The following is an 11711-nucleotide window of genomic DNA, read 5'->3' on the forward strand; positions in this document are numbered from 1 at the left end:
ATTCACAAGTATTTATTCATTACTTACTAGTATTTAATCATTTGCTATAAGTCTCCATTCCAATAGTGACAAATAACTGTTCAAATAATATTGCAAATATTTGTCAAAAAGTCATTCAGATGTCAATTATTCACTTCCAACTATTAGGCCTATATTACCGTTCTTACTGGTAACTATTTCAGTTTTACATTTTAGTAGGTATTAAAACTTATGGGTATCTTTCCCATAGGTGATTTAAAAAAAAAAAAAAACTACTTTCAGATGTAATATTTAATGACCAGTCACAATGGCAGCAAATATAATACATATCTATTTAAATAATTTACTAATTTTAAATAGCCATTTTAAAGTTGAATTAAAAATCTTACAAGTAGCCTATGATTAAAATTTTACTAGTAGCAATTTGAATACACAGCATTTATTAAATAGGCGCATATTTAACTTGTACTAGAAATATGTAATCAGGCCGTAGATGGGGTTTGCAGGGCCCCGGTGCAGGTTGTACCCATGGGCCCTGTTTGAAATTGTGTAGCACAAATAAATAAATAGAACAAAGATTACAAAGATTAGAACAAATTAAACCATGTTTTGTTTTTTCAAGGTTGTTAAAGTACAGAAACAGAATAATCAAATGTAAAATATCATTGCATAGTTCACACTGTATAAATTAAAGATAGATTAATTCTTGTTAAAACTACAGCGTAATTCAGTCAAAAGCAGTGAGTGATTGATTAACATTATGGACACCGACAGCAGCTAGTAAATTAGACACGGTCACATTTTAAGAGACAATACATTCAAAATGATACAAAACACATCCGATACTTAGTTGAGTTCTTTCGCATCTACATGTGTTTCAATGCTTTAAAACATCTTGAATGTTTTAATTGTCAATGCTTAAATGATAAGTTTTCGTGACAAACTGCAACAGTGGCCCATCAAACTGTGCTGATCATATTTCATGCTGGTCTCGGGCAGCTGTCACCAGCTTTAACCCCACTGGCGAAAGCCCTGAATTTAACTTTATGAATAGTTAAATTCAAGTAACTACAGAAAAATAAACAGTTAAATGAAAATACATTATATGCGCAATTAATTTTTTTTTTTAAAGCAGTTTAAAAATACTGTACTGTAACGTAAACATATATCGTAGTAAGTGTAAAGGATAAATGTTAAATCAGCTTGCCATGTGACGTCATGCGTTTGGATTGCTCCACACAGGCCTCTGTCAGCCGCTGCTGGATCCTCCAGGAAAAGTAGGTTACTAAAATGAAACCGACAGAGCATTAAAAAGTACTTCACAAGTGTAATAGGTTAGCCACAAACCTAAAGCTAACAGAGCTTGCTGGTAGTGGTTACTTAAAGCGTGTGAGAGTGTTCCGTTTAGAAGAAAAAATCTCGGTTAATTCAGCCGAGGCGACTTGCAGTATTCGCATTATCTAATAAACAATGTAAACTGGATGCTATGTTGCTCATCGATAAAGTAAACGATATAGGCGACTTGTTTATGTTTTCTTTAATGTCTAGTGAGTTAATTTATAATGTTTAACAGTTGCATTAATATATAACACTTTGTGGTAAGTACGGTGCGTCTGAGACAGCATTAACTGAACTTTACAATTGAAACATTGTGAATAGATCTAGAAGCAAGGACACAGCGCACCGGTTTATTTCATGAGCTGATTTCATTTTGCAGATGAAAACGAGGTGAGGCGAAGCAGATGGTCGGTAGACTGGGAGTCTGCAGCGTTTTCAGGAGGTATGGGAAATCGTTAATGTCCTATTGTTTAAATATCCCAATAAACACAGGACACAAGTTACCATAGATGAGTTGTTATCGCAAACTCTCACGAGCGTTCGTGCGCGGCAGTGTCGCGCTTTTGTCAGTCGATGTAACTTTGCGATGTTACGATGGCTACTGCAGCAGCACTATCCTATATGTCGCAGATGAATGGGTTTTATATGATAAAAGCAAACTTGTACGGGTGATTCATCGGCCTAACAATCCCCGGCTTTGAGTACGAGTTTTCACTAATTGCAGTGCAATGCAAGGCTTTGAGGTTGCAAACTTGCACATTTGTTTGAATGTAGTTCAGTGCAGTGATTAGAGATCAGAGTAAAAGTCACAGGTGAAAAATCTATTTTAAGATGCTATTTGTTTTGTTACATGCCAGTCATTACATGAGCCAAGACCAGCAACAAACAAACCAATAACTAATTGGTTATTTTAAGGTGGTCACACTGTTTTTGGGGGGCAGGAAAACTGATCAGCTGTCTAGTGACCAGTTAGAAACCAGCTACCATCTTAAGCTGAACTACACTGCACAGTTTCAAAGGACGTGTTTTAATATTTAAGAGTAGATCCTTTCTTGTTGTGTTTACAGCATTTGTTGTCCTCTTATTTTGTTGTGAGGTTTATTTGCTTTGTTTTCATAAGCTTATAATAACAAACACTCCTCAGCATTCGGATACACAGGACATTGTCCAGCGGACACCAGATGGCTCAAATGAGAAGTCGATCATTACACAACATTTCCTATATTATTTTCATGGACAGACTGTAGATAAAGGATTGTGGATTAAGTGTTGGGGACAATGGCTATTGTACCAGTGGGAGACTTAAGAGAGGAGCGAATACATTGCGAGCGCTGTGCACCTGTGGGAATTATATGTATGTGCGAGAGAGAAATGCAATTCAACTAAGGAACCCTGGAATTCCCCTTTCGGCTGAGAATGGTTGCCTTTTCCTGCTTTTTAACTTAGCACCTATTGTTATCGTGGAAACCATGCATGGCCAGTGGAAACCCAACATCAACCTGTTTTGTGTAGTTACACGTAGTGCATTTTTACCAGCTTGGACAGCACTGCTTAAGTTTGTGGTCACATGTTCAGAATGCACATGTAAAATAAAATGCTTAGTAATTAGAAAAGTTACACAACAGCCACATCATACTTCTTCTGTGCTGTCCTTGTAGAAGCCTGGTATGTCAGGCGCCAACTGGCTGCCTCCAAGAACCCTCGGTAGCCCAGATAGAGCCACAGCACCAATGTCACACTCTGGCCCCGCTCTCTACAGACCTCCCAAGAAAGGTCTGCCCGACCAGAGGCCCAAATATAACATGTATGACCAGAATGGTGGAACGGGAGGAAATGGTATGCCTATAAGATATATGGCTACTGGACCTTCAGGTGAGAGCCCTGTAACAGTAAAATTTAAACCTTTCAGTGCATGTATATGCTTGTTTCTCTGAGAAAATTGTTTTATTCTGTTGATACCTGCTAAAAGGATTTTGTTGAAGTTTATCCAAGTAGTTTAGAATTAAATATCTTAGGTATATAACACCAGCCTGCATCATATTTGCTGAATGAAATCCAATTCTTAGCTTATTTTTAACATGTATCATGATTCTGAAGACATTAGTTTATGCCTAATCCTGATTTCAAGGTTAGAATTATGGCCAGTGACAGAAGAAAGTGCAGACGTGACCCAGATGTGTTCTGCTACTTCTGTGCACGTTTTATTACATCCAAACAGCGATAGAAAATTACAGATGTTGTGGGAGGGTAAAAAAAAGCTTAATTTGGTTTTGACATTAAATGTATTTTTCCGATTGTTAGTTTAATATTAAATACTTAAATAATGTTGAATACTTCTTTTTTTCAAAACTGAAAAAGCTGCTTTGAAGCTTTGGGCATTCAAAGCAGCCTTTTCACTTTTTCAGTTTTGAAAAAACTGTAAGTGATGGTACATTTTTATTGATATTTTTGGACTATATTACTCCTCCTGTACAAACCAGCAGAATTTGTTTCAAGAGACAGGGCTGTGTTTTTAAATATCATATTAATATCGTATTTGGTTTATAATTTACAATTAAATAACTGAACTGTAGAATCTGGCATTGCATAAATAAACAAACATATGCATTATGCCTCTCCCAAATGGTCCAGTATGTGACATGATTCTTGTTTAAAATTTAGAATTGTCAACCTCACAAACACAGTTAATATTTTATATGAAACTCGTTAGATTATCTGAATTTAATCCTAAAGAATCTAATGCTGGAATATTGTTTGACAGTTTGTGCTTCGTCACCTGAACTGATGTTTATGTGCTCAGGTGCAACCATGCAACACCAGCATCAAGATGATTGCTCAGGGTCTACTACCTACAACCACTTGACTCCCCAGTTAAGAGACCGATACTATGCTCCAGGCCAGGGGCCCAAAGAAGACCACCACACATGGAACCCCCGCATGGCCAGCCATGAACTTCACGTCAGTGACATCCACATTTATAATTATAATTTCTCTGCAGGAATGTGTTGTTCAAAACTGGATTGAAAGATGATTCAATTAGTCAATTATTCCTTAAATGTTCCTAAGGAAAAGGGGAAAAAAAGTCTGTCATCGTTTACTTGCCCTCATGTCCTTCCAAACCTGTATGACTGACTTTCTTCTGCAGAACACAAAAGAAGATATTTTAAAGAATGTTGGTAACCATTCAATTCCCTTTGGCTTCTGATATACTGTTTGTCCATATAATGGAATTCAGAAGCATAAAAGTTTGGAATGACAGAATTTTCATTTTTGGTTGACCTGTTCCTTTAAATCTGTATACATGAATGTATTATAATGTGAGTTTTGTTTGTGGTTGTTGTTTGCTCAGGGTCGGGGATCAGAGAAGCACATCTCTACTATTGATGCAGAGATAGACTCTCTTACATGCATGCTGGCTGACCTGGACAGTCACCCTCAGAGCACAAGCACACAGGTACGACACACCAATACTGCTTTATACAAGCGCCAGGACAATAAATGCTTTCAAGTATATTTGATAAGTAAATGTGTTTGATGAGGATAGAATACACTGCACAACTTTTAAAAATCTGAACAAACATTATACACTTGCTGACTTTGTAAGTAGTTAGACAGAAAAACTGGGCATAATAGACTAAAAGACTGAGAATCACACACTGCCAGACTTTAAAGTCATTCCAAACACACACACACACACACACACACACACACACAAAAAACACAGTTTCATTGCAGACGTATGACAAATGAAAACAGTATGTGTTGGGAAAACGAGTCTGTGTCCATCATTAGTGGTCAACCAGTATATTGCTAAGCTAATATAGCGGCCAATATTTTGCATTTTCTTTTCATTTTCGGCATTAAGACATTAAGTTTTCTCTATAGTCGATGTGTTGTAAGCAGGACTTTTATTTTGGCAGCACATCTTCAGTAGTTTACTGTCTCTGTCTAATACAGAACTGTTTAGCTTGTGTTTTTTTGTGATATCATCATTTTATGATATCATCATGATATTTTGTAAGGTCGCCCTGCCCTATTAGATATTGGCATTGGCCATAAAAAAAAAAACAATATTGGTTGAAAATCTACCCATCATACACTACACGATCTTGGATCACTAGCATCGACTCCCCCAGATTGCAAATCGTCATGTAAAAGTTCCTTTAAGAAACCAGTTTTTGGTTGTTGTTGTTTTTTTCATTTAAAAATATTTTTTTTCTTTATCTTTAAAGAAATTTGTGTATGCAAAAAAAAATCTTTCTTATTTCTTCAACAGTTGTATGACAATGTGCCTTACAGCAAGCACCTCCCTATCGACCACTATAGCCCTCCCAACCAGATGGGGGCTCCACCATCAAGCAGGCCCTCAATGGGGTATCAGCCTCCACTCCAAAACCAGTACCACCCCGCCCCACCTTACAGCTCTACACCTCAGCCAGACTATGTTTACTCCTCCGCTGCCTCTTCCATCCACAAACCTTACCCCCCACCAGTGCCTGCCTCCTACACCACCGCCTCCACCCCAACCGGCCCACGCTTCTCCGTACAGGTGAAAACAGCTCAGCCCGTCACCTATTCTCAGAGCGGACGGCTGGCAGAGCAAGCTTACACCCCTCCACCACCCCGCCAGCATGCCTCTCGCCCCCCTCAGCAAGAACGACCACATTATGAGCCACAGGGACAGGGCTGGTACCCACCGCCACCTCCTCCTGTACAAGAACCTCATGGAGATCCTGCTGCTTATAAGGGGGGATCAGGTAATATGCCAGGAGGGAGAGCCGGCCAGGGACAACCAGTGAAGAAGAGTCAAGATCAAGTGTCAGCATATCAATCTAACAAGGTGAGACAACTTATTCGGTGAGGATGATGCAGGTTTGGCATGTTGTAATAGAGGTGGAAACTGAAATGAACACAGAATTTCTGTTGAGTGTTGTTTACAAAAAGAAAAAAAAACAATAAAGAGAAAAAAGTTTTTATCTTTATATGGTTTTATTTATTGTAGGTGAATAGTCCTTTATTATAACAAATAAATAAATTAGTTTTGATTCTAGAAAATGTGCTGTTTATTTTAGATGTATGTGGCTTGATGATTATGGAAGTTCAAAATAATACATTTTAAGAAATATATAATTTTAATTGTGCTTCAGTGCAATTAAATAAAATGTATTGTAGTATACATTTACATTATAGTAAACATTTACTACGGTGACGCATTGCTGCCACAAACATTATTTTTTCCACTCAATTATGTGGTAATAATGAGATGTTATGTCGGTTTAACAATATCTTTTCTCGTTAAAACAACATCTTTTCTGGTAAAAACGAGATATGTCATTAAAACGGCATAATTATCTCATTAAAGCGACATATTTTCTCATAGTAACGAGATGTTTTCTCATTAAAATGACATATTTTCTCATAGTAACGAGATGTTTTCTCATTAAAATGACATATTTTCTCGTAATAATGAGATGTTTTGTCTTTTTAACAACATCTTTTCTCGTTAAAACAACATATTTTCTGGTAAAAACAAGATATGTCATTAAAATGACATAATTATCTTGTTAAAACAACAACTTTTCTTGTAGTGACGACATATTGTCATAAAAACGATGTTTTCCCATTATTATAGATATATGGTACGTTATGTGTGGGAGCCAAGCGATTGTCCATGCTGCAATTTTTTGACAATAGACTTTTCAGATTTGAAGAACACTACAAGTGTACATGCAACACGATTAACTGCACTTTGATTTCACAAGGGTTGTGAACATGTCTGAGAGGTGTTTGTGTTTTAACTCTAAAAAAAAAAGTATGAGACTGTATAAAGAATACATCTGTGTAAAAAAGATAAAATATGTACAAGTGAACAACAAAAATGTTTTATATGTCCAGCATGTTTTTCCATGTTGTGCCAGCAGGGGGCAGCACCACATCCAGAGGAAGAGTTGGATCGGCTCACCAAGAAGTTGGTGTATGATATGAATCATCCCCCTACTGAGGAATATTTTGGTATGCTCTAACATTTTACATCCTCAGTGTTGTACTTTTACATCATATATGTGTTTCAGTAAGGGTCATGGATTTCTATCTCTCCACCTTTCTCCCTCAGGTCGATGTGCTCGTTGTGGGGATAATGTTCTGGGAGACGGCAGTGGCTGTATTGCCATGGAGCAGGTGTTTCACGTGGAGTGTTTCACCTGTATCACCTGTCATGCGCGCCTGAGAGGCCAGCCCTTCTATGCACTAGACAGGAAGAGCTACTGCGAGAGCTGCTACATAGTGAGATTATCTGTTTATCTGTCAACTACTCTTGGTTTCTGCCTCTTATTTTGTTTGACTTTTTTCTACATTCAGACTCTTATCGTTTGTTCTTCCTCTCTGCTCCCAGAGCACACTTGAGTGCTGTTCGAAATGCTCTGAGCCCATCCTAGACCGGATCCTGAGGGCGATGGGAAAGGCTTACCACCCTCGCTGTTTCAATTGTGTGGTTTGTGGCTGTTGCCTGGATGGAGTGCCTTTTACTGTGGACGCCACATCTCAGATCCACTGTATTGAGGACTTTCACAGGTACTCAGCAACTTCTGTTTTTTCTGTTTCTGTGTGGTTTGAAGTCTCTGTTTCTGTTGATTAAAAATCAGATGCAGATAATGGAATAGCTTTTTGTTTTTCCCCACACTAAATCTTAGCTTTTTTTTTAAAGGATATGAAGCTCCACCAAATGTCTAAACAGTTACTACATGGATTTTATTATTAAAAAAAACCTTGTTTGCTGCTTCTGTAAACAGGAAGTTTGCCCCCCGCTGCTCAGTATGTGGCAAGGCCATAATGCCAGAGCCTGGGCAGGAAGAGACGGTGAGGATCGTTGCACTGGATCGCAGTTTCCATGTTAACTGCTACGTCTGTGAGGTAAGAATTTTCTGACTTCCACTTCATGTTTAATCATTTATAAAATGCAATCTCACATATTTGAGAATGTTTTTTTTTTTAACATGCATGTAAAATAAAGGCCTCCTGTAGCAAATCCATGCGTTTTCATTATGACTTCCACTTTATTTTTAATTTTTTATGAAATTTTCTCTCACTTCCGATATCTGTCATACACGAAAGGCGTTCCGGCTAATTTTCACTGTTGGTTGAACTAACCCTTTAAGGGTCTGCAATACTGCTGAAAAAAAAACTGATATTATTATAATTAGGTAAATAAAAAATAAAATAACTTATTAAATCTATGCCTCACCCTTATGTCAAATTCTTACAGTTAATCAATTAAGGAAAAACAATACAGGTGAATATGGTAATTATAGATAAATATTACTGTACCAGTTTTCTAAAAATGTAATGTTTAAATATGAGACACTTTCTTATTAAATATGCACTAATTTTCATAAATGTCCAGAATAGAAATCTGAACATCGGATAGAACCAGGGTTAAAATTTGTGGGTATTTTTTTTTTTGGAAGGAGAATCTTATTTTATCACTCCACAAATCTGTTTAAAAAAACCCAGTCAACCACTAGAAAAATATACATTTTCACAATGCTTTTAAACATAAAATCAAGAATGCAAATGATATATTAGTCTCGCATTGCCAGACCTTCAGACTGAATTCATGGCAGCTTTCATTGGCTTATGCCCGCCCATGAGGCTGTTTGACCGACATGTCAAACAACCAATCATAATTTGTTTCATTCAGCATCACATTTCAAGGGGTGGAAATGTCGCCAGAGTATCAGACAGAGTAAAACAGTGTAAAACTCTTGGATGTATTTTTAAGATTGTGTGTAGAGAACTTTATGTATTTTAAATTTTTGTGTATTGAGTTTTTTGTTTATCATGATTTGAGAATCCAGCGTTTAGTTGATCCTGATAGGGTTTCTTCTTTCGTGAGGGGGTTTGGCGTCGAGGCATCTTTGTTTCCAGACGGAGCATTAAAGAACGCGACACACGTCTCCCGGAAATCCTGTAGAATTCAACCAATCCAATGACGACTTTGAAACTCCGCAAGTGTTTTCACTTTTGTGTGCCGTATGCATCAGACGTTCAGCCAGCGGTCCATGAGCGTGAGGTTAGAGGCTGATGATATATGAACAAACACCTTCAGAGTATAAATAGGAATAGAGGTGGAATATTTGATGCATGTACAAGTGCTACTGAAAAATGAAAAGTGCATGAGAAAAAAATTAATCTGAGAAAAGTTATGTATTGCAATCGAAATCTACAGACTCAAATAGATAAAGTGTAAGTTTTCTTTCCACCATTCTGAAAGAATTCAAGTTATGGAAGCAAAATAGGCTAAAATAATTAAAAAAAAAATTTTTTTTTTTTGCCATTGTATTTTCATTTAAAAATAGTTTTTTTTATTTTGTTGTGCTTTATTTTTTAGAGTATAAAAAGAGTTTTCAAAAAAGATGCTTCTTTTTTTGTTTTTTTTGAATGTTAAATGCAGCTCAGAGGTGACATGAATGCATTTACGCTGCAGTTGCATTTGAATAATAATGAGATTTTAAAATTTAAAATAAAATTTTGAATATGAAATTAGGTAAATGGATAATAAGTGAAATGGTCTAAATGAGTGCTAAAGAAAACCGTGTTTGTGTTGTAGGATTGTGGTCTTCTCCTCTCTTCAGAGGGCGAGGGAAGAGGCTGCTATCCCCTGGACGGACACATACTCTGCAAGAGCTGCAGCGCCCGTCGCATCCAAGATCTGTCTGCCAAAATCTCCACTGACTGCTAATGCCCCCCCATCCCATCACTCTGTGTCCCTTCTCTTCTTCATAGCTATTCTTCAGAATGTACCACTATCTAAACATCCACCACCTGGCATTTCTTCCTTCCTTGACTTTACATGTCGATCGCACAAATAATATGAAGACATCCCTCTCAGGGTAGCATAGAGCTGAGGAGAAAAAATAGCTCTTGTGCTTAGAGTAGTTCCACTGGAAAGCTGTTTCCTCAAGAATATAGAAAAACAGGTGGTGAATGAAATATGATGGTGTTTGTGTATAATCCTCAGCGTATGTGTGTTTATGCAAAATGTGAGCCTCTTGAACAGGGTGCATTTCTACCTTGAAGCAGTCACTTTTACAACACTATAATAATAACCTTTAATGGAAATATAGTAACATGTCACAGTTTCCTCAAATAATGCCACAATTCTGCTGGCAGTTGGGGTCACTTCATATTGTCCCCATTCAGATCATCCTCTCAAAAACAAAAACCTGATGTCAGCGGATTTCCAGTGCTCATTTTAATAATTGAAATCATGATTGTTGAAGGATATTATTACTGTATTTCATTTACTGACTTGATATTAACTTATTATCATTACATTCATTATGATACTAATGATAATTCTGGTTGAAAAAGTTGAACACAGGCAGCTGTTTTGTTCTGTTTTCCGTGAATTCTCTAAGCTGTATGTTTACGCTGATTTCAGAAACGGTTACAAGAGAAGTGTTGTCAGATAGGAATAACGGGTCAGTTTATTTAATGACCGCTTCAACGAAGGAAATCTTTTGACCGGTATGTGTTGGATCAGAGTGGTTGATTTGATTTTTAAGCGGAGTAGCTGCAGTTTTTTGCTACATTCAGCGGTTTGGTTTTGGCAGCAGGGTGATTATTTTCAAGGAGTTTGAATAGTAAGAGAAACAGAGAGCAGTTAAGGAGTCTTAGTCGCGATTTTGTTACTAAATATACATCGATTAATGACTAACAGACAGTAAATGGTCAAGTATGAAGGTTACAAGGAGGTAAAGTACGTACTACAGAAATGACTTTCAGATTGTTACACATCTGACTCTTGTGCAGAGATTATTAGGGGTTGGCTTTATTTTTTTACATCTCATTTTCAGTATTTGCTTTATTTTAAGTCAAAATGTATTTGTAATTGTCTGTTATTTGAATGATGTGTAGCAGCAAGCATCCATTGCTTAATGCCATTATATAAAAAGGTTTCAAATAAGGTGTTGATTGCAGCAAAATGCTAGTGTTTGCACTGACAGTTACAATTATCTAGAAACTAAAAGCATAAAGTGGTTCAGATGGTTGCATGCTTTATTTATTGATTTGTCTGGAATATTTTGTAAGATTATTCCAGCATAGTGTCCATCTGGTCAATTTGCTGCCAAAAAACTTTCGTTGCAGATTATTGCTAATTGATAAAATGCCCTGGTACTGCACAGTCTGTTTCAATGGCTGATTTACTTTTTAAGCTGCCAGTTTATTTCAGGGCACGTTTGGATGAGTTTGCTTTTTTTTAACCTGATGTTGATTTTAGGAAGAGAGAAAGATCAGCATTATACATCTAGTTTGTACTGACCATTTTTCCGATTTATGATTTGATAAATGTGAAAGAAAAAAAAACGGACAAAGAATTTTTAGTATGTTCTTGC

General features: G+C 36.9%; 1 protein-coding gene across 3 annotated transcripts; it reads left to right on the top strand.

The window, feature by feature from the left end:
* The first annotated feature begins 1125 nt into the window (after positions 1-1125).
* LOC109073176 (thyroid receptor-interacting protein 6-like) lies at positions 1126-10348 on the top strand. Of its 3 annotated transcripts, none has more exons than XM_042727058.1 (11): positions 1126-1256; positions 1697-1759; positions 2976-3189; positions 4118-4275; positions 4667-4771; positions 5594-6157; positions 7236-7329; positions 7430-7599; positions 7709-7887; positions 8106-8226; positions 9923-10348. In XM_042727058.1, exons 3-11 carry the CDS (start codon positions 2985-2987, stop codon positions 10052-10054), a joined length of 1728 nt encoding a protein of 575 aa, XP_042582992.1. In that variant the 5' UTR covers positions 1126-1256; positions 1697-1759; positions 2976-2984; the 3' UTR covers positions 10055-10348. The 3 variants fall into 3 exon arrangements, with proteins under 3 accessions (XP_042582992.1, XP_018944890.1, XP_042582993.1); XM_019089345.2 differs by having other exon boundaries at positions 1127-1256; positions 7239-7329; XM_042727059.1 differs by lacking the exon at positions 1126-1256 and adding an exon at positions 1293-1577.
* The last annotated feature ends 1363 nt before the right edge of the window (positions 10349-11711 follow it).

The sequence above is a fragment of the Cyprinus carpio genome, chromosome B7, assembly GCF_018340385.1.
Source record: "Cyprinus carpio isolate SPL01 chromosome B7, ASM1834038v1, whole genome shotgun sequence".
Classification (NCBI taxonomy): Eukaryota; Metazoa; Chordata; class Actinopteri; order Cypriniformes; family Cyprinidae; genus Cyprinus; species Cyprinus carpio.

What these genes read in the sequence shown, in the direction of transcription:
- LOC109073176 (XM_042727058.1), top strand. Translation starts at nt 2,985, where the DNA reads ATGTCAGGCGCCAACTGGCTGCCTCCAAGAACCCTCGGTAGCCCAGAT. An exon ending in TATGGCTACTGGACCTTCAG is followed by an intron (nt 3,190 to 4,117) that starts GTGAGAGCCCTG and finishes TTATGTGCTCAG; the next exon opens with GTGCAACCATGCAACACCAG. An exon ending in CTCAGAGCACAAGCACACAG is followed by an intron (nt 4,772 to 5,593) that starts GTACGACACACC and finishes TTTCTTCAACAG; the next exon opens with TTGTATGACAATGTGCCTTA.